The sequence below is a fragment of the Hyperolius riggenbachi genome, chromosome 12, assembly GCF_040937935.1.
Source record: "Hyperolius riggenbachi isolate aHypRig1 chromosome 12, aHypRig1.pri, whole genome shotgun sequence".
Taxonomy (NCBI): domain Eukaryota; kingdom Metazoa; phylum Chordata; class Amphibia; order Anura; family Hyperoliidae; genus Hyperolius; species Hyperolius riggenbachi.
The window spans coordinates 138,907,879-138,930,672 of record NC_090657.1 but is presented as its reverse complement, the minus strand read 5'-3'; the positions used below and the strand labels follow the sequence as shown (position 1 = coordinate 138,930,672).

General features: G+C 44.4%; 2 protein-coding genes and 1 long non-coding RNA gene across 7 annotated transcripts in view; 2 read left to right on the top strand and 1 right to left on the bottom strand.

The window, feature by feature from the left end:
- On the top strand, positions 1-10,067 carry LOC137541766 (uncharacterized). Its single transcript, XR_011025262.1, has 3 exons — positions 1-81; positions 9,722-9,835; positions 9,936-10,067. It is a non-coding gene; the product is annotated as an uncharacterized lncRNA (long non-coding RNA).
- Positions 6,518-22,163, bottom strand: LOC137541763 (regulator of G-protein signaling 9-binding protein-like). 2 transcript variants are annotated; one of them, XM_068263255.1, is made up of 3 exons: positions 21,714-22,163; positions 18,020-18,310; positions 6,518-8,828 (listed from the first exon to the last, which is right to left on the bottom strand). In XM_068263255.1, exons 2-3 carry the CDS (start codon positions 18,282-18,284, stop codon positions 8,299-8,301), a joined length of 795 nt encoding a protein of 264 aa, XP_068119356.1. In that variant the 5' UTR covers positions 18,285-18,310; positions 21,714-22,163; the 3' UTR covers positions 6,518-8,298. The 2 variants fall into 2 exon arrangements, with proteins under 2 accessions (XP_068119356.1, XP_068119357.1); XM_068263256.1 differs by lacking the exon at positions 21,714-22,163 and adding an exon at positions 21,431-21,681.
- The window catches only part of SNX21 (sorting nexin family member 21), a 368,146-nt gene continuing 366,971 nt past the window's right edge, over positions 21,620-22,794 (top strand). For 3 of the 4 annotated variants that reach the window (XM_068263247.1, XM_068263249.1, XM_068263246.1), the window contains exon 1: positions 21,621-21,789. The gene's annotated coding sequence lies outside the window, so the exon portion shown is untranslated. Of the gene's footprint in view, positions 21,790-22,794 lie in introns of all 4 variants that reach the window. The other variant, XM_068263250.1, reaches the window with a different exon arrangement.

Here is a 22,794-nt window from a genome sequence, read left to right as displayed (position 1 = left end):
GGGGGGATGTAACGGCAACATGGAGAACAGTTACAGATGCCTCCTATCACACAATGGATTATGCTGATCGCCATCAGCAAGGTAAATCTTCCCGACGTGACTCTTTAGCTATATGTGTACTGGCAGTGTAAAAAATCCTTTTCATCAGCCACAATACATATCAACATTGTTACACATACAAATATTTATGTTAAGGGCTCATTTCCACTATAGCGAATCCGCATGCAGGCACTGCATGCGGATTCGCATAGGCAATACAAGTGGATGGGATTGTTTCCACTTGTGCGTCGTGCGGGTGCGTTTTGGTGTGCACGGAAAATCTGCACGGCAGAGCCGTCAGATTTCGCGTGCGGCAGGAATGTGGGCGAATTGCCTGTAATGCTTTTAATAGGGAAATCGCATGCGGCTTTGTCATGCGGCTTTTCCCTGCGATTTCGCGTACGATTTCGCATGTAAGGCTATGGAACTTTACACAGGCAGTGACATGTTTAAATTCGCCTGCTTCCTAGCCATGCGAAATCGCATGCGATTTCGTCTGCGGTGGAATCCAGGCGATTCCGCACCGCAACAGTGGAAACGAGCCCTAAAGGAACTTAAAATGAAGAATTTAGCCATAGTGCCCCTTTAACCTATGAATCCGTTCACATCTGTTCTTTTTTTAAAGGGATCTGCTGAACGGAATGCAAATTTCCTGCAGCACCAATTTTTTCAGACCACTGATCCCAGCAGAACAGAAACGGAACGTTCTAAATTGAAAAATACACTGTGGTAGTGAGGGGGGGTGGAGGGTGAGACTGAAACGGAGCGGAAGCAGTGGCAACAGAGTAAAAAGGGATCCAATTGGTGATGAACCAGGTGTGTGTGAACCAGGCCTATCCTGCTGAATTACATGTTCTTATTGTAATATTAACCTCCTTAGAGGTATGCCTGACACTGTGTCGGGCATACCGCTTGCTGGTCTCAGGAATCCCCCATGCATAATTAATGTGATCCCATGCCTGTAAAAACTTTAGCTAGTACAAGTGGCCAGCTCCCCCCGATTGCCTGCGATCCCCAGTTAATACATTACCCAGCCAGGATCCAGCGATCGCGCAGCCTCTCCGCACAGCTCCGGTCTCTCTATGAGTAGGATCAGGTTTGCGCATGACGTCATGTGTGATCCTCCCCATAGTGAAGACCGGAACTGAGCGGGGAGTCTGCGCCAATCGCTGGATCCAGGCTGGGTAATGTATAAACTAGCTGGATCGGGGGTGCCGGACACTTGTACTAGCTAGCCTAGTGCTAGCTAAGGGCTGGAACCCACAAGGGCGATTTTTCAGAGCATTTTTTGAGCGTTTGAAAACGCTAGCGTTTTTGTAAAAACGCTCAGCTACTGTTAATGGATGGGGCAACTTCAACTGGAGCAATTGCGATTCAGAAAATCGCAAGCGCAGGACATGTAGCATTTTGGGAGCGTTAGCGCTTCAATGTAAAGTATATCATCGCTGGCGTAATCGCTCAGCAAAACCTGCACGGAGCGACTTTGCTAGCGTTTTCAAGTTACTGCACACTGTAACAAAATTGAAAGGACCAATCAGACTTTAAAACGCTAATCGCTACACAACCGCTGGCAAATTGATACACTTTTTAAAATCGCTCCCTAAAATGCTAATTAAACTGCTTACAAACTGATCATACAAAATGCTAGCGCTTGCGATTAGCGATTGCGTTTTGCAGTGGGTTCCAGGCCTAAAGGTTTTACAGGCATGGGATCACATTAATTATACTGGGGGACACAAACTGGCAAAACCCCTTGAAAGGTTTTATTAATGTGCTGCTTGAATCACCCTGATATTAAAAGATATCTATATCTATATATCTATATCACATGAAAATGTCTTAAAATGACATTTTGTCTCCAACTAGTCAGAAACACATTCTTGTGCTATAAGGTCCGTACACACGCCGGACTGGAGGCAATGACGGGTCCGTCATCACCTCCCGCTAGGTGGGCGTTCCAACGACAGTCCGGCGTGTGTACGCACTGTCGGCGGACTGATACGGCTGTTTCTGAGCGATCCGCCGGGCGGATCGCTCAGAAGCAGCCGTATCAGTCCGCCGACAGTGCGTACACACGCCGGACTGTCGTTGGAACGCCCACCCAGCGGGAGGTGACGACGGACCCGTCGTTGCCTCCAGTCCGGCGTGTGTACGGACCTTTACAGGTAAATTACATTTACACTTTAGAAGGAAATTAATTGGTTCAAGGCATCCCTGCCAGACAGGATACAAACCTGTATTTGCATAACCACTTGGTGCATTACCATAAAAGCCAATAAAACAGAGATCAGAAGACTTAGGGCCTGTTCAGACTATGCGCGTTCCTAGACGTTTTCAGGGAACGTGTCTGGGTACCAAAAACGCATAGGAACGGCTCCTAATGCTTTTGAATAGGCTAGTTAACATGTATGCGTATGAGACGCATACGTTTCTCATCCGCATTGCTGCACGCAGTTCTGTGCGTTACGCATAGAAACGGACGCAATGAAAGTCTATGGACGCATATCAAAAACGCGTAGTATTGCGTTTTTAGCGTCCATTTTCCTCTGCGGTTCCCATAATTCTTTTTTTTCCGCTGGGTCACGTGTGTGTGCAAAACGCAATAGAATACGCATTAGAACGCAAGAAAAACGCATGCGTTTTTCAACTTGCGTTTCTTTGATTTTAAACGCATTCTTCATACGCAGATAGTCTGAACAGGCCTTTATGGTGTGTACACACTTGAAAGATAAATGAAAGATCTTAGACCAATTTTACCCCCTTCCATGTAGTATGAGAGCCATACTCTACACAGTCTATTCTATTAAGCTGAACTCCCCATCAGATAAAAATCTTTGCAAGATGCGGCACACAAAGATGCTGTACACATTCAAAAGATCAGTATCTGCAAAAGATCTGTTCCTGCAAAATGCATTCATTTTCAGGAACAGATCTTTGCAGGAAGATCCTCTTACACACCTTGTTTAACAGACATTCATCTGCATATCTGACGATCATCTGCAGATCTGAACATCCATCCTGGTGGGTCTGATCTGCAGATGAATGTCTGTTAAACAAGGTGTGTATGAGGATCTGCAGATCTCGTAGACTATGAATGCATTTTGCAGGAACGGAACTTTTGCAGGACCAGATCTTTTGCAGATACTGATCTTTTGAATGTGTACAGCATCTTTTGTGTGCAGCATCTTGCAAAGATTTTTATCTGATGGGGAGTTCAGCTCAGTAGAATAGACTGTGTAGAGTATTGCTTCATACTCACTTGAGATAAAAGTCTTTGGAAAAGGCAAGATCACAGACCAATTTTTACCCCATTCCATGTAGTATGAGAGCCATACTCTACACAGTCTATTCTAAGGAGCTGCACTCCCCATCAGATAAAATCTTTGCAAGATGCTGCACACAAAGATGCCCGTACACACTCAAAAGTTCATTATCTGCAAAAGATCTGTTCCTGCAAAATATCCATTCCTGCAAAATGCATTCATAGTCTATGAGATCTGCAGATCATCATACACACCTTGTTTAACAGACTTCATCTGCATATCTGGCAATCAGCTGCAGATCTAAAAATCCATTCTGGTGGATCTGATCTGCAGATGATTGTCTGTTAAACCAAGTGTGTATGAGGATCTGCAGATCTCATAGACTATGAATGCATTTTGCAGGAATGGATATTTTGCAGGAACAGATCTTTTGCAGATAATAATCTTTTGAGTGTGTACGGGCATCTTTGTGTGCAGCATCCTGCAAAGATTTCTGTCTGATGGGGAGTTCAGCTCCATAGAATAGACTGTGTAGAGTATGGCTCTCATACTACATGGAAGGGGGTAAATTGGTCTGATATCTTGCCTTTTCCAAAGACTTTTATCTCAAGTGTGTATGAAGCATAAGGCTCTTATACCACATGGAAGGTGGTAAAATTGGTCTCTAATGCTGGGGATACACGGTACGTTTCTGTACCATGTATCGACCAGCTGATAATATTCAGCTGGCCCGATCAAGTTGCTCGACCCCGCGTCTGCTCGATTCCCACCGGCGGACAATGCCAGGGAATCGAGCGGCTGAGGACCGCCGGCGGGGACGGGCGGGAATCTATCCGCGCGGACGCGGCTGGAGTCGATCCGGCGGCTAATCGGCCACCGGATCGACCCGTCTATGCCCAGCATATGATCTTTCATTTATTTTTCAAGTGTGTACACACCATTAGACCTTTTCATGCATTGTTGTATCGAAAATTAACACATGTAACCAATTCTACTTTCGATGAAATAGAGCTATCACCCCTTGAGCGGCGTAACGCTCAGGAGGTTAAGGGTTAAATCTTGGCTTGAATATTATATTGTCTCACTGGCATCTTCTGCAGCTTTTTATGGTTTATCAGCTCTCATACAGAGTAATTATGACCTATTGCAGAATGTCACAGCCAAATACAAGTTTTATCAGTTGTCATAGATAATTGTGCTGCAGTCCTTATTTGTCTGACAGCAGAGAGACTGTCATTTATGGCACTGGTTTACTAGACTTTGGGGCAAAAAAGGGAACACGGGCAAGTTCTAAGTAGGATTGGTACTATATGTCTATCTCCTCATGCTACATGTGATGCCAGTTACCCTTTTAAAGCCCAACTAAATCCATATTTGAACAAGTTTCTGAAAGCAATCATGATGTTTGGCATTAAAGGGACTCCAAGCTCAAAAAAGAAGTGAAAATTGCACTCACCTTGGGCTTTTTGCAGCCCAGTGTAGGTCGGGAGGTCCCACGACGGCGTCCTGGCTCTTCTCCCAGAGATGGCTCACCGGTGGCTTCAGGCGACACTGGCCCAAGTGTCGGGCTCTCTCTTCCTCATACGACACGTGTGACGTAATCACGCCGGCCGCCTCGCAGCAGCATGGCGGCCGGCATGACAGTACAGCGCATGCGCGATTTAATCTGCAATTCCTGCAGTATTTTCTATCCTGTCACCTCTCCCGTTCTCCTGCAGTGTCCTCTAGTACCTAGGTTCTCAACGTGTGGTACGCGTACCCCAGGGGGTACTTCTGATGGTTCCAGGGGGTACTCGGGCTTGATATACTTAACCAAGAACAACAATTTTAGAGTTTTAGAAGTTGATAAATCTTATTTAGACAACACAAACTTAGTGTTTTAGCTAATTAAAAGCAATAGTAAATGCTTGGAAATTGTTTAGAAGCAATTATCATGTACTACGATTAAATATTATTTGTCAAGGGGTACTTGTGATAATGTTTACTATGCTAGGGGGTACTTGGTTAGGGCAGAGCTTTAAAAGGGGTACATACCAATAAAAGGTTGAGGAACACTGCTCTAGTAAACCCCGGATTTTTCTCGCCCTAGTGTGTTGTGAAAAAGCCGGGGGTTTATGAAAAGACACTGCGGGAGAACGGCAGAGGTGACAAGATGGAAAATACAGTGCAGGAATTGCAGAGTAGGTAAGTAATGATGTGGTGGGGTTTTCAATTCCAGCGCACGCCCTGTCAACAAACACGGCCCCTCAGTGCACACACGCTGCAGCTCTACTACAATCTAAACAGAGCTGTTAATGAAGCAAGCCTGAGGGGGGCGGTAACTATGCCGCAATGGGACATAATTGAGTGGATAAAGGGGTGTTATTAAGGATGGACTGGAGAAGCACAGGGCAGGAGAACTGACACTTTCTCTACGCCACAATCTAAGTTCTGCTCTATCGAAGAGTCAAAGATATCGACAGAGCAGTGTGGGGGCCACGGGGGCGCTGGATGGTGAGGACAGTGCTGTTACATGTGTCACAGCATCGCACACAAAACATTATGCCCAGCTTGTAAACGCCGCTCTCCGTTTAAGGTTACTTTTAAAGAGAAATTGAAGAATTGAACTTTATCCCAATCAGTAGCTGGCACCCCCTTTTACACGAGAAATCTATTCCTTTTCACAAACAGACCATCAGGGGGCGCTGTGTGGCTGATATTGTGGTGAAACCTCTCCCATTGCTGCATTGTGGGAAATAGCTGTTTACAGCTGTTTCCAACTGCCAAAAAAAGCATGCAGTAGCTACATCACCTGCAACAGTAAAAATGTCACCATGTAATGTCAGAATGTGAATTAGGGATTTAAAAGATTTTGCAATGGGCAAACACTGACTAAATCATTTTATACATAATTATTGTACAAATGAAGCACTTTTTTTTTATTACATTTTCACTGGAGTTCCTCTTTAACCTGCCTGGCGTTCTGATTGCCCCTCTGTGCGGCATCCCTCCCTCCCCTCCGATCGCTGCCGGCGCAATGGCCTGTCCGGAAATCCCGTTCTGAACGGGATTTCCTGGAGGTCTTCCCCCGTCGCCATGGCGACGCACGTCGTGACGTCATCGATGTCGGTGACGTCACAGGGAGACCCGATATACCCCTCAGCGCTGCCTGGCACTGATTGGCCAGGCAGCGCACAGGGTCTGGGGGGGGCGCTCGTTACGCGACGGATAGCAGCGCATCGGCGGCGATCGTCTCCAACACGCAGCAAGCAAAGTGCTTGCTGCGTGTTATAAAAAAAATTATTATAATTGGCCCAGCGGGGCCTGAGCGGCACCCTCCAGCGTCTCTGGACGAGCTCAGCTCGTCCAGAACGCTAGGGAGGTTAAAGAGACTGTAACAATTTTCAGCCTTATTTCTTCTATCCTATAAGTTCCTATGCCTGTTGTAATGTGGTCTGTCTTACTGCAGCCTTTCCTAGTTGCACAGTGGCTGTATTATCTCTGTTATATAATCTAATCTTCTTTCCTTTGTCAGCTGAGGCAGAAATGTGCGGCTCTGCTTGTCATAGGAAGAAGCTATACACGCCCTCTCCACGACCCCTCCAGGCTCTGTGTGCGTCACAGACTGAGCTCCTCTCAGCCTATCACATGGTGGTTAGCAGCCATGCCTTTTGTTTGTAAACACTGCCTAAAACTGGCAATTACAAGCCAGGATTGCAGCAGGGGGTGGCAGAAACACAGTGGGGCCCAGGAGAACATAATGAATAGAATGGTATGCTTTTTATTGTAAGACTTTTAGAGTACAGATACTCTTTAAGCACACTTCTCTGTTCTAAACTCTCATCAAGCACTTGTCAGTTAAACTGTGTAACCTGTTGGCCATTATGGACTTGTGTGAGATTCACTGTGATAAGCTGTATAGAGTTTGGTTAGTGGATTGCAGTGATATCACAACATGTGAAAGAAAAATGTAGCCTATGAGGATTACCCTTGGTTATAAGGATATGACATGAATGACAAGAAACCTTTTTTTAATGGATGTGCTTTGTTACTGTATTTAGGGGTGAAGGACTTATATTTAGAGTGTTTGTTTACACAATGAGTCTAGATGGACAGTGAATATATGGTATCCATGTGGTTGATGGAAAATTTGACGTAGACAAAACAAGCCAAAAAGCATTGTGCCTTCTCCTAACTAGAAGTGGAGCATAAATAAAAGTAGAGAAGGCCTACTGCTTCCTGGAAGTGCTTAGTTATGCTTGACCCTGAGGAAGGCTCCATGCATGTCTCACAATCAACTAAGTCACTCAAATCCTTACGATTACCATAAATGTAAAAATGAGTTCAAGATTTTGGTGGTGATGCCCTTACATTTGGTGCATATAATGAGAGTAATAATATTGTTTATCATTTTCTGCTGATTGTCCTAAGCTAGAAAAGTCCTGCTCTCTTCAGTTACATCATAGAAAAGCAGCCAAGACCATCAGACCTGTAGTAGGCAAAAACAGTGTGTGCCCTCTCCGTTATGGTCTGCAGATAATTATTTGAGGCCCCATTTTATTTTAAGACTGCAGAGCACTAGTAATGCCCATAGGTGCACCTTGGATCACTTAGCTGTCTACCAGTCTCGGCTACATTTTCCAGCTTCCTAAAAATATGGGCCATGTTAGTCAACTGAGCTCATGATCTTGAATGGCAGTGAGAGTGTACACCTGAGGATATGGAGGAGTGGACTGCTGACCCAGCCTGTTAAAACCACTGGACACCAGTCTAAAACATGGGATCTCACAGTTATTTTCTATAAACTGTAAATCTCCCTTCTTGTGTATATCTCTCACAGCGAGTTCGTTTTCTACTTTCTTTTAGATGGACCTTGTCATAGCTTTTCAACTGATCTTCTTGAGATTATGATCAAAGTGCTAAATTATTCAAGAGAGTGTTCTGTTTTCTCATTCTCTTCATGTTTTTGACCTGTGCAGTGGAGCTTTTGTTCCATAATTTAAGCACTATGCGTACGTTACGAGACCATACACAGAGGCCGAGTCAGTGATTGCCGTTGAGCACAACAGCCCCTGCTAGAAATGTCTTCTCCAGCCAGGATCTCATTATCAGAGCAATCGTCCAGATCACAGGTTGAGCTGACCTCTGCCCAAGCCTCCTCTGTAGCTTCTACTGTCCATATAGGAATGCTGACTTTCATCTGCATGTCATGAAGCATCTTCTCTACGTGCTCAATCTGACCAGCTAGGTCTGGAGAACAGGGCCTTTCTGTCCTTTGTGGATTTTCTTTTACTCTGGTACTAGGTGACTTGATGTTGCGAGCCCTGAAAGCCACCTCTGATGTTTTTCCAATGACACCAGTGTTGACCAGTCTCTTGCGACGACCATGCAGAGGAAACAATTGGCAAAGATGATGAGCTTTACACAAGTCCTGCTGGAAAAGCTCTAGCGTGGAGAGAAAAAGTACCCATATTCGTTCCAGTTCCACCCGGTCTTCCTGGCTAACTTCTTGTTCCATCAACAAAACCATCAACGTGTTCCTCAGATCTTTTAGTGGATATATAAATAACAAAAGAGTTAGGAAAAAACACATACAAGACTATACAATCTAAAAATTAAACCTGCAGTGAGTAGAATATGGAAGCCGTCATTATTATTCCCTTTTTTTTTAAGCTGGACAGCCCTGCTATCGCTCTTTTGTTTTGACCACTCAATACACTAACCCTATAACACGCAAAGCACTACAAGCAGGCATCTTGTGCATAATTGCTGACGGGGAGTATGCCTTAGGGCTCTTAACCTTCTGTAAAGGGAGCTTTCAAAACATACATTTGAAACAATTTTATAGGACAATCAATATTCTGACTCATACCATAAGTACCAAAAAAATTAGCTACACTGAAACAGGGATAAGGGGGTCAGCAGTTCTAATCTAGGCCATAATGTCTTCAAACAATTACTTCCACACAAATTAAATTGTTCTTGTTCCTCTAGGAACTTTAAAGGGACTCAGAGCAGTGCAGAAACTATGGAAAGATACATACCATTTTTTTAAAGCTCTCTTTCTCCTCTTTCCAATGATATAAAAACCACCGCCCTACGCCTTTTTAGTTTTCGCTATTTTCGCAATTGAAATTGCACGGGGCGACTTTTTCCTAAAGTCAGCAGCTCCATTCTGCTGAAATTCCGCGGCAATTTCAATCGCGAAAATAGCGAAAACTAGAAGGCGTAGGGCGGCGGTTTATATATCATTGGAAAGAGGAGAACGATAGCTTTAAAATGATATGCAACTTCCCATAGTTTCTGCACTGTTCGGAGTCCCTTTAAAAATAGGTAGCACTAAGAGGAGGTGCCAAAGGTATTGTATTGTTTTGTATAAGTGGTGTAAGTTCATCTCTGTACTCACATCCACGGACTACATCTCCCGGATTACATTTCAGAGGCCGCAGGTGAAAGACTTCACGTGAACTTCAAAATACGGCCACTGCAGTCTCTCCTGGGGAAGATGACTGATCCCATACAGACAAGGGGGCCAGTGGAGCAGTACCCCATAGGTAAGTAATGCTGATTGCCCCCACCAACAGCCAACTCTTTTATGACTCTATTATGAACCTCGCTTATGAGGAAATTCATTTTATATATTTTTACTTCCAGGTGCTACACAGGCCGGCAATGTCGCCCAATGGGATTCCGATCCCCGACAGGAGACATCAGTTGTTAGGTGTGTTCGCACCTTTAGAGTCAAGCTAAAGTAATGATATGCAAAAAATCTTCTAATACACTCATAAGCACTACCAAGGAGATAGATGTTGGTATTAGAAAATCAAGTAATCGAACAGCTGTTCCATTTAAGCCACAGCTGTGTATGAGCTCAGCGGTTTGTTAGCCCCAACTGCTAGGTGAGACTAATTATTTTGTACTATACGATTAACAAGATTTTTCACCTAGAGTTGGGGAGGGGGACATCACTCTGTGAAATACTACGCTAACAGTTAATGTAGTAATTTAAGAATAACATTCCTCAATTTAAAACTGCAAATCATTTTGGGATTTCAATATCTACAGTTCATAATAAGTGTTCTCCCCAGGCTCTTTTAGCCAGGTGCTCCACCCTGCTAATTTTGGGGAGCACCCGACTGTCATCAGCAGTAGTGATGTATTGTGGGAGACCACAATCACTCAAAGCTGAATTATTGCAGATACCTTCTGTTTTAAGACGGCAAACTACACTAAGCTTTGGCTTTTAAGTAGGAGAGCTTTTTCGGTCTCCTTTACCTTCCTAGTAGTTTTGATTCTCCTCAAGCTCAGTGTACTCCCCAGGCTCTTTTAGCCAGGTGATCCACCTAGCTAATGTTGGTAAGCACCTGGCTGGTAAGCACCTGGCACATATTCTGGGGAGAACACTGTAATAATATAAAGGATTCAGAGAATCTTAGTACATAAGGAATGAGTGTGATCTTTTGGCCCTCAGGCAGCACAGTATCAAAAACGAACAGAAATCTATGGTGGAAGGCACTGCACTGGCTTGGGAATGCTGCATGCACAAAGTTACAATTCTACCATGCAAAGAAGAAACCATGTATAACCATGATTCAGAAACAATTGCACTCTCTCGGGGTTTGGGCCTATTTCCACTAGGATATTACATTTTGCAGACTTTTTTCCCATATGCGAATTTTCACATTTTTATACAAATTTTAATGTGAAGTTTTGTATTTGTCTAACAATCTTTACATGGGAAGTGGATGCATGGTGGAGAAACCTGCAGCATGCAATACATATTTTTTTTCTGCATCGCACACGAAAATTAGCATTCAATGGAAATTATTCCATTAAAATTTTTTTTTTTCATTTTTAATGCAAAAATTTGCAATGTGTATTTGTACTTAATGGAAACTGGCCCTAAAGCTCATATAAAGTGTACCCCAGATGGAGTGAAACGAAAAAGATAGATACTCACCATCGAAGAGGGAAACTTCAGTCCCACCTTTGCTGCGCACAAACCCTCTGAAGAAGCCTGACAAGAGCTTGTGGGATATGTTAGTGTTGCCATGCTCCCTCCCATGTATGAGCACAGCCATACTGAGCATGCGTGAATATGGCAATAAGCCAGACCATGTCCATGAGCAGCTCCGAGCTGCTGTGCAGGCGCAGCTGTACTCGCACGATGCAATGCGGCTGCACTTGTGCACAAAGAGGAGTGTGGCCATAAACTTCCAAAGGGTCCCGGAAAGCGCCAGTAGTCTTGAGAAGGTAAGAATCCTTTGTAGGACTGTATCCATCTTTTTTGTTAGCATTCGCCTGAGGTTCTCTTTAAAGCAAAGCTGAAGTGATTTTAAAATGATAAGAAAAAAAAATGCTCACCTATGGAGAGGGAAGGCTCTGGGTCCTATGGAGCCAGCGCCGTCACCCCCGTTAGAGGTATTTGCCCAATTGACGAATACTGCTCTGTGAGACCTCGGGAGCTCGAGTGCTCCCAAAGACAGGCTGCTCCAGACTGCACATGTGTAAGTACATTCTCTCGTGCATGCGCAGTACAGAGCCGCAGCCGTGGCAGCAGATTTAAACAGAGGTGATGGTGCTGGAACAAGGGGACCGTGAGAGGAAAAAGGCTCTATAGGACCCAGAGCCTACCCTCTCCATAGGTGTGTGTGTGTGTGTGTGTGTATAATATATTTTTTTTTTTTCACTTAAGATTTGCTTTAAGATTAAATGACTGATGTAAACTGGAGAACTGTTTCTGTTTTGAAATTATGTGCATGGCATATTCTTGACAGAAGAGAATAGAGACCATATGGCTTATTCGTACGTAAGTGCAAAACCCAGTACCTGTGATGGTTTGGGGATGCCTTATTAAAGGGAACCTAAAGTGAAAGACATTTGGCCAGTATAGCTTGCCTGGGGCTTCTTTCAGCCCCCTCTAGTTGTTCTGTGCCCTCGTCATCATTCTGGGCTGCTCCATTAATTCGCTTTGCCCCTCTGAAAGCTGCATGCACTGCCCTGTGCCGTGCACCTGTGGCTGGAAGCATTCTGTGCACAGTAAGTAAACATTTCTAGTGCTCACATCGGCGAGAACAAAGCCAGATTTAGACTTTATTCCATGTGCAGCCCCCTCTTCCATGCATACCATCCATATACTGTAGCCTATATCTTTTATTCACAACTCTCTTGTACATCAACTTCCCTTTTCATGTGTTGCTTCCCATTTGCAGCCGTATTTTTCATATGTAGCAACCCCTATTTCATGCATAGGTGCCCAAGTACATAATACAGAGGCTGCCATCTTCATTCTCTAATAAACAATACCAATTGTCTGACTTCAGTGCTGCCCTGCCTCTAAAACTTTAAGGAAAGGCTCACACTTGTGAAGATTGCACGTGATTTCCCCCACATGCAAATGTACATTAGATGTGACAGCTCACGTTAAAGCGGATCTGAGATGAAAAACTAACTATAACAAGTTTGTCTATATATCTTATCTAAAGTTTAGATAGTTTACACAGCAAATCTGGCTGCATACAGCTTCAGCAGTTTAAGATGATTTATTCCTGTGATACAATGAGAGTGGCCATGTTCTGTTTGTCATCCATTACACAGGTAATCTGCAACTGCATCTCCACCCCTAAGGCTCAACACACACCATACAATCTAGGTTGTACAATCTTACCACTTTCATGTAGTATAAGAGCTTATCCAATCAATCATTCAAGGTATTTTCAATCTGTTGGCCCTTATACTACATAGATTTGGTAAATCTGTACAACCAAGATTGTATGGTGTGTGTTGAGCTTAAGCCTGTGAAAAATTCACTCCCCCCTCCCCTCTGAAATCTCTGGCTAGTAACCTTCTCCTGCTCCTGCTCAGAATGAGCTCCCATGAGCCCTTGCTACATGGGTCTGAGGGCCTTGGCGTTTCGGAGAAGCTGTGGGCAAGGCTTGTTTACTTTATAGGGAACTAGAGTATTAAAACAAAAAAAAAGTATTTGGCTTCAGGAATGCCCTATAACCTATATGTAAGAAACACAATTATGCAATGTATAAAAGTTTATCTTGGTTCCACTTTAACTAATATGCTCCTTTACATTTAATAAGGTTTTCACATGTGGGGGAGAAAAAAAAACAAACTTGCAGCTTTTCCAGCACAGCAAGGATGTTAGCCCCTTCAATCGTTGTCTATTTTGTTTTCCCACGTGCGTTGGGAGACGAATGTGTATAGCATGCAGTAAAATGACGTGCGTGTTGTCTGCATGCCGCAAGTGCCCAGAATGTGCATGCAGATCAGATGCTTTAACTGACTGCATGCTTGTTGCAGGTGTGTGGCTCAAAAAAACGCCAAAAGCTCAGCATGACAGCCCAGCAACTGGCATGGTTTATAAAGAAATGAAGATGGGAACCTTTAGTATTCCTATCACTTCACAATCCTTTTAATGCTGAAGCATTACTGCTTTCAGCAGGACAATGCCAAACCACAATCTGCTGATTTGACAACAAAATGACTGTGTGGTAAAACTACTAGTCTCAATTTCAACATTTGCATAGGGTTCAATGATGTGCAGTTTATTTCCATTTTGCACAGCGTGACAGATTTTTTTTTTTAAGTGGATAATATTTGAAAATGCTTCTTCTGCTTGCTATTGTTCGCTATTGAGCGCAGCAGAGCCAACAGCATCTGCTGACCACCCCCACTCCCCTCACACAAAATTATATGGCAGTCAGCTGTGAGACAATGGGATAAAACTCAAATTCCATCTATGGTCTTGCATTCAATACAGCATAAAAATAATAGCAAAAAAGAGATACATGGTTTTGAAGCTACTAGAAGGGTTAATACTCACCCCTCAACTTAACACTCAACACTCTGTTTGTACAGGAATTACTTAACTACAGGTCAATCTGATCATTGTTCTGCAAAAGGCAATGTTATAGCTTTAGCAAAGTGTATACATGCCTTTTAGTGACATAATATCACTTTAATTTTTTTTCAGGTTTTTTTGTTTTGTTTTTTTATAATTTATTTTAATGTTAATAGTTAGTTTCATGTTGTAAAGCAAAAATTTATTTTTGAGTTTCATACCACTTTAAGAGCACCGAGTCCTGCCTGCTTCCTCAGATAACAGCTCCACCGAAGCTGTCTCTCTGATTGAATCTGAGCGGAGAGAGATCTCTTGGGCGCCATAAACTGCAAGATTCCTGATCAATTTCAGCACAAAATCTTTTGGGAATTGGACAAGTCACGCCGCTTCGTCAGCTCGCCTCCCTGCCACTGTCCCCCCCCCCCCCCCCCCCTCCCCCCGTGCATGAATATTTTACCTGTTGATGTCTGCTGCTGTTTTTTTCCTCTTCCTCACATACATGTGCTCCATGGGGTTGCCAGACCATGTGTTGGTGCGTGAGTGATGTCATACACGTGCAATATGTCAGCAACCACGTGGGGCACATGTATGTAAGGAAGAGGAGACAGACAGCAGCAGACACAGAAAGGTAAAGTATTAATGCACGTGGAATGGGGGGGCTGTCACATTTTACCCCTTCCTGAATTACCAGACCGCATAGCAGAGTATCCAAGTGGCTGACAAGCCTGAACGGGGTTGGAGCAAGCCCCAGGTATGTATAGAATTTTCTTTGTTTTTTGTCTCAGATACACAGGGCCGGTGCTACCATAGAGGCAGAGGCAGCTGCCCCAGGGCCCCAGGGCTTGTAGGGGCCCCCAGTGGCTACAAGAGGGAATTTTTTTTTTCAAATCGGCCTTATAGTTTTTGAGAAAATCGATTTTAAAGTTTCAAAGGAAAAAAAATACACATTTAAAAACCTGCCGACTTTAATGGTTAATAGCAAATCCACCTTAAATGCTAGAAACCCTAAATTTGCAGGATATGTTAAGGAGATCATTAGGAATAAGAGGAAAAAACAATTTTTCAAAAAGACCTTATAGTTTTTGAGAAAATCGTTTTAAAGTTTCGAAGGAAAAAAGTATACTTTTAAATGCGTTAAATGTCACTTTTAGTAGCAAACCTAACGGTAGTGTAATTTTACATGCATCAAACGAAAGCGCAATAAATTTCCTGACGGGGTTTCCAGGTGGTCTATACGCAGCCGCAGCGCTTTGGCCAGGGATCGCTATACAGCCGCAATATGGCTGTATGAAGATCCCTGGCATTTTTTTCTATTTTCCCCACCACCTTAGTATAGACGAGGTTCAACTCCTGGCTGAAGCCAGTACCTATTCAGAAAGGAGTCCTTGGGCAAGACGTTTCAGGGTGCAGCTCTCAAGCACTTTGAGTCCGAAAGGAGAAAAGCGCTATACAAATGTTAGTATTATTATCAATTTTAAAACTAGGTATACGCACTAGAGTAATGTCACCTGGAATAATCATTTGTGATTGCCCAGGCCAGCTTCACACTGGATATTGGCGCAGCACAAAACAGGCCTTCGGGGAATACTGCGTTACTATGCAGTATTACTCTTCTAGCATCCGGCCAAACAGAAAGTGATGCGCGATTGCGGACACTTCCTGTTTCTGACATACGGTAGTGCACATAAGCGTATTGTAATAGATACGTATCTGCGCATGCGTGTCGCCAACTTTAAAAAAAAAACTTGCGTAGCCATAGATTTACATGACTTCTGGTCTGACGCAGATCGCCACACGGTAACTTAGGTATTGCAACCCGTTGGGGAACTAGGGAAGTGGGAAAGGGAAGTGGGATATCTTTTTTTGACAAGCAGCTTTGTGCTGCTGCGATGGCTTGGCTGTACTGCGTATGAATGAGTATGGCTGTGCTGGCTCAGTAGCACAAAGCTGCACGTAAAAAAATAAATACTTACCTAAGCTTATACATAGAGGGGAATGCGGCAGCAAACAAAAAATCCCTGCAAACCGCAATGGGGTCAAGGAGGACATGGGAAGCCTCTGGACCATCCTGAGGCGTCCCTCTACGTGGGTAAATTTCTAACTTTTTTTTTTTTTTAATACTCACATGTTCACTTTCAAGGAAAGTGACTGGTCATGTGGCCAGTTGCTTACCTGGGGTGAAGTCCTACGCGATCCTTCCGTGCTGCTCTGTTCCTCCGCTGACCCTCTCCAAACACTGTATGCGCGGCCTTGTGCCCTGCTTCTCCTTCATTGCGCTCTCTTGGGCAGGAGTGTTCTGTGCTTGTGCAGGAAGGAAAATTGCTCCTGCGCATGCGTAGAAAGCTCTTAGCTAAGTTAAAGAGGAACTGTCGCGAAAATCTTAAAATCTTAAACGCAAACAAAAAGGAAGTACATTTTATCCCAGAGTAAAATGAGCCGTAAATTACTTTTCTCCTATGTTGCTGTCACTTACAGTAGGTAGTAGAAATCTGACATTACCGACTGGTTTTGACTAGTCCATCTCTTCATGGGGGATTCTCAGCATGGCCTTTATTCTTTATAAAGACATTCTCTGAAAATTATTAATACAAAGATGCTGGCCAGCCTCCCTGCTCGCTGCACACTATTTTTGCAGTTGGACGGAGCAACTGCCATTCACCTAGTGCTTTTAAAAATAAATAAAACCCTGAGAACCCCTTTATGAGAAAATGGGATGGTCCAACATCTGTTGGTAGTGTCAGATTTCTACTACTTACTGTAAGTGATGGCAACATAAGAGAAAAGTAATTTATGGCTCAATTTACTCTGGGAGAAATGTACTTCTTATTTGTATGTGTTTTAAATTTTAAGATTTTCACGACAGTTCCTCTTTAAATTTTGAAATTTTTCACTTTAGGTTCCCTTTTAACCTGCTTGCTGGTTATCCCGAGTTCAGCTCGGGGTAACCTGCGTAGGAGAATTTCTCAGGCCCCGCTGGGCCGATTTCTAAATTTTTTTTTTTCTACACGCAGCTAGCACTTTGCTAGCTGCGTGTGGTACGCGATCGCCGCCGCTACCCGCCGATTCGCCGCGCAGAGCCCCCCCCCCCCCGCGTGCAGCCTGGCCAATCAGTGCCAGGCAGCGCTGAGGGGTGCATCAGGATTCCCTATGATGTCCATGACGTCTGTGACGTCATCCCGCCCCATCACCATGGCGACAGGGTAAGCCCAGCAGGAAATCCTGTTCTGAACGGGATTTCCTGCTTACTCTGATCGCCAGAGGCGATCGGAGTGGGTGGGGGGATGCCGCTGCTTAGCGGCTATCATGTAGCGAGCCCTGGGCTCGCTACATGTTTTAAAAATAAATAAATAAAGTGCTGCGCTGCCCCCTTGCCGTGGGAATTGGACCGGCAAGGGGGTTAATAAAGCATCCCCAAACCATCACAGGTAACAGGGTTTGCACTTCGCATAAATAGGCCATATATGTTCCTTATTCTTTTGTTTCAAGAATATGCCAAGAATAAGCCCCAGGTATGTATAAATGCTGTTGTCTCAGGTACGCTTTTAAGTTATACACTGAAAAACTTTCCATTGCAGTGCATAGTGAAAATGCTTTCAGTTAAAGTGCCTATAAAGTGAACTTAGCCATAGGGAAACATGGACATTAGCTTGCACATCAGTCGTTTATTCAGTTATAACTGACAGCAACTGATTTAGTGTAAAAGGAACAGTGTTGCAAAATAAATGGTATCATCCTGATTCTTGACTTTTTGCATGATGGCCAACATGGGGCAATATTATTCTACTGCAGTGACATGGGCAGCAGTAAACACAAGGGACAGCACCTTTCTCCCCAGTTTTATCAGCCAGTCCAAAAATATTAATGATACTCCCAGAATGTCACTCACCAGTGCTCAGCTCAAAGGCTTTCTTCCGGCTCTCTTCCAGCTCTTCCCGCAGTCGAGGGCAGTCTGACGTCCCCCCAACACATAGTACTAGCTGCCGATAGCAGGCAGTCACTTTGTTCAATGAAATATGCACTTTCTTGCAGTCGGTCACTGTTCCTGGACCACTGCTCTCTGCCGCATGCCCCCGAATTCCTCGCAGTGTTAGTGTCCTGCTGGTAGGGTGCAAGTGAGTGGGTGCCGGGGAGACAACCTCTGAGGCAGACATTCTTCACCTATTCTGGCCTGGGGGACCTGGGAAAAGAAATAAGATAAATAAAGAGGCCAATCATTCTCTACAATTCATTACAGCATGTTTCACACAGCTAGCTATAAACGTATAAATCCGGCACTAGTGTATTAACGCAATCCACTATAAATAGCTATGGCTATTGGCAGTGGGCTGGGCACTGGCGATTAATTATTTCATTAGAGCAGATGAGGCATTGCAAACAATCACCGTTTTGATTCAAGTCATCATCCATTGCTGTAGGAATCAATCTGTACTGTCTGAATAATGGGAAGGCGAATAATGAAGACGAGAATCAGCAATGACTTGCAGCCTGCCTGTTGATCTCGCTCTCCAGTGGGATAGGTTTACTAGATTTACATAGCCGTGACACATACATGCTGCTTATCTGAAAGCTCGCTACCTTCAGATGCTCGGGTGATTAGGTGTGTACATGTGGGTGCAACAACCCACAATGTCTAGACAACATAGCAGCTTGCCACACTTCTCACTCATCTACAGCACAAATAGTGCTTAATTAATGTCTCTTATTCAACCGAGCGAGCGCTGGGAGGAGGATGCTGCTGTCTCACAGTAGTCATCCTTCGAACATGGGGTTGTCTTTATCTCGAACTGCATGAAGCATCTGCTCTGCCTGCAGCATGCACTACCGGGCTAATTCAAGAAAACTAGAGCAAAGAAGGACTAAGACAGCTGCCAAAACCATCCAATTAGGTTTCATCTTTCATTCTCTGACCATGGCACCATGTATATGCCTGAGATAAGCAGCAGGACGGATCTGTCAAGTGTTGGCTGAATCATCTTCACTGATACTCCACAGTAGGTCATACTTATGCCGGTGGGATGTGGTCCTGATGTGTGCATTGTTGAAGAATGCCAGAGGGATGCTATTTACTCTTCTGCTCTGCCGTTTACACTTTCACTTAACCATTTACACATCAGGGGGGCTTTTTCAAAGAGTGCCAACTAGGTCTGTTCAGTCTAGTCCTGTATATACACAATGCCCATGCCCACATAGGGTGGCATGATTGATAAGCGGTTTTCACTCTTGCCTTCCAGCATTAGATTCCCACATTCATTTCCTAGTAAGGATACTATCTACATGGAGTTTGCATCTTCTCCTTGCACTTGAGTGATTTCCCCCCCCCCCATCCTAAAACAAACTAGGAAGTTAATTTGCTGCCCTTAAATTGGCCCTAGAGTGACATTAAATTAGGAGGATTGTGTACCTATTTAACTTTTATAGCACTGTGATTATAAAAGGGCAATAGTTTTTGGGGGTGTTGATTTGTGCTTAGATATGATAATTAATCTTAATTGAAAACCCACCTATTTGTTTTAATATAGTAAAGAAACACCAGATGTGACTATTCTTCTTTACTGGAAAAGTTATAGATACGTCACTCAAAGACTTTCATTGCAGTGGCTCACATCTGGTGATCTGTGTGTAACTGGCAAACTGGGTTTTTTAAATAAACAGAATTTTCCCCTATTGTAGTCTATGGTGTTCTCCAGTTTCAAAGTGAACAATGCAATATGGAAATACACCAAACAAAGCAACGATCTTCCAAAAACGTGGCATACATTGAGGGCCCTTTTCCACTAGCGGCGTTTGCGATGCTGAATTGCAAAATCACATACCGCTAGTGATTTTTTAAATCGCTACGGTTTGCATATTAACATGGGAATCGCAGTAGGCAATTTCCACTACCGCAATTCGTTTTTTGTCAAACGTGATCGCGCCGCGGAGCGATCTTTGCCGCGATTTTGCTATGCAGTACAGTGCATCGCAAAATCGTGAACGCAATCGCCGGAGGTTTCCTGCACTTTTGCGATTCAGCAATCGCTAGCGTTCAGCTTGAACACTAGCAACTGCTAGTGGAAAAGGGCCCTAAAGCTGATTGCCATTTTTTTATATCTAGAACTATGGCAATATAAAAACTGTTATTTCTGCAAACTGGCACTTTTCTGACAATCAAGCTGAGTGCCAGCTTTATGAATAGGCTTTCTTAAAGGCAGAAATAGTAAAAAAGGTACTCAGAAATTTGGGCGCCCAGTAATTCCGATATTTTACTATTAAAGTGTAAAAACCATTGGTAAAATATTGGTATTAAATACCAATATTTTCTTATAGCTAAACCTAAGCCTATTCTCACACCGAACCCTACTCCGACGCCTAACCCTAACAGTCCCCTTGCACGCGCACACACACTTCCTGACCCCTAACTGTCCCTCCGCATAATCTAAGACTGATATACATAATCGGGCGCCCAAATCTCCACTAGGGCGTCCGCTTGTTGCTACTTTGTATTGGTGTCAATGGCGGTGCTCATTTTGTCCTCTAGCGGCTGGCACCCAAATTGCTTGTTTCACTCTTAAAGTAAACCTGAGATAAATACAGCACAAGGTTTTATACTTACCTGGGGCTTTCTCCTGCCCCTTGTAGTCCGTTGGCTCCCTTAGGCCTCGTTCCCATTGCATTCCGCTAGCGTGTTAGTCCGTGTTGGGCTTTTCTTTTTCTCTCCCGCCGCTTGGGTGGGCAATGCGGTTTTGTTAAAAGTGCTTTTTACCGAGCGGTTTTTAATTCACTCCCTGACGCAAGTCAGGAAGGGAACTCTTTGACCCGGAAAAGAATAAATACAATGTATTTATTCTTACAAACGCTCACGCAATCGCTGCACAAAACGATTTTTTTCCTATACCTGCTATTGAGGCGCAATCTCCTCAAAAATGGCCCATGCACCACTTATCTGAGCGCATCGGAAACGAACCGCTCAGATGTGAACTTTGTCATAGACAATCATTGCACAAGCGCTTTCAAGGCGATTTTGAATATTGCCAGCGCTTAAAAAAATCTCAAAAATGCCCTTAGTGTGAACGAGCCCTTAATGTCTGCCCGTTCCCCTCCATGTTACCCGCCGAACATATGCAGTAGTGCCCTACGGGGCAATCATCGATGGAATGGATGAGTGCTTGTGCTGATTTATCTCAGGTACACTTTAACTATGGTAGATACAGTAGATTGTAGGCTTCTTTGAGGGACAGCTAACAACATAAATTAATCAGTGTACTCTGTAAAGAACTGTGAAAACTAGTGCTATATAAAATAATAATAATGTTCTAACCTGTACTGGGAGGATTAAACAAGCTGATTGGTTGCCGGGGGACCAGCTTTTACGGTACATTTCTTTCCTTCACCTTTCATAGATCAGACTGTCATACACCCTTGTCTGCACAACAGTTTTCAGCATTTCCCGACCCCGGATCCTGGCTGATCCCAGAAACATCATCCCGAATCCATCCGGCTGGATGATCATGCCTGGCCCCGGGCTGCTTGTATTCTGCACACAGCTCATCCCTCCATGCTGCCAGATCCCATCCCCACCCTTCCCCGCCACCAGAACTTACCTGCCCCCAGCAGAGTTGGTCAGATGGCCGCGCCGGACGGTCGCATCCCTCTGTGGGCCGCAGCTTAGTTCGCTAGGTGAGGAGTGGAATCCTTTTGTGTGTGAAGCTCAGCCTGCGTGTTTAATAGGATAATGGCAGGAAGCAGCTGCTGTGCTGATTAAAGTCTCATGGAGCCGGATTCCCCGGGGGATCGAGTCCGCTCTCCAGTGTGGGAAAAGCACGGGATCCGCCTTTACCCCATACACAGCGTGAGAGGATGGGAGGGGAGAGGCTTCAGCACCCCCTGACTGAGCATTCACACTTCTGCACAATGCTGCGTGATGAGAACACAAGATGGGCACCACAGGGCAGCGGCAAGCCTTGTGCACTGGCATTGATTGTGGCTGCCTCTCGTATCACAGCTCGCCACACAACACACAGGCTATACCCATTCTCTCATTCACCTCTTCATTGTGCCACTACTGTGTTATCATAGCGCCCCCTACTCCTCTCACCCACCCTTTCTTTCTCACCCACCCACTACTTTCTCACTGAACACTTCACTGACATGTCCCAGGAGGGTATAAACCCAGCTGCAGCAGAGGTCCCAACAGTTCCCCTTTTTGGAAAAAAAAATAAGAGTTTGTCAGAAACCTGTGCTGGGTAGTGGGTCTCCCAAACAATGCTTTTTTAGAAATACCAAGATCTCTTCTGGAGAATATTATGACCATTGATGTGTTGCCTGCTGCTGGGGTGTTCTACACATTATTAATGTAGAGCCTTACAGTGTTGATGAAAAAATTAAATACTGAACACAGCTGCCTGACGGAGTATGAAGGCCTGACTGGAAGTGTGAACATGGCCTGACTGGAAGTGTGAACATGGCCTGACTGGAAGTGTGAATTTGGCCTGACTGGAGGTGGGATGATGGCCTGACTGGAGGTGGGATCATGGCCTCACTGGAAGTGTGAACATGGCATGACTGGAGGTGGGATGATGGCCTGACTGGAGGTGGGATGATGGCCTGACTGGAGGTGGGATGATGGCCTGACTGGAAGTGTGAACATGGCCTGACTGGAGGTGTGACAATGACCTCCCTAGA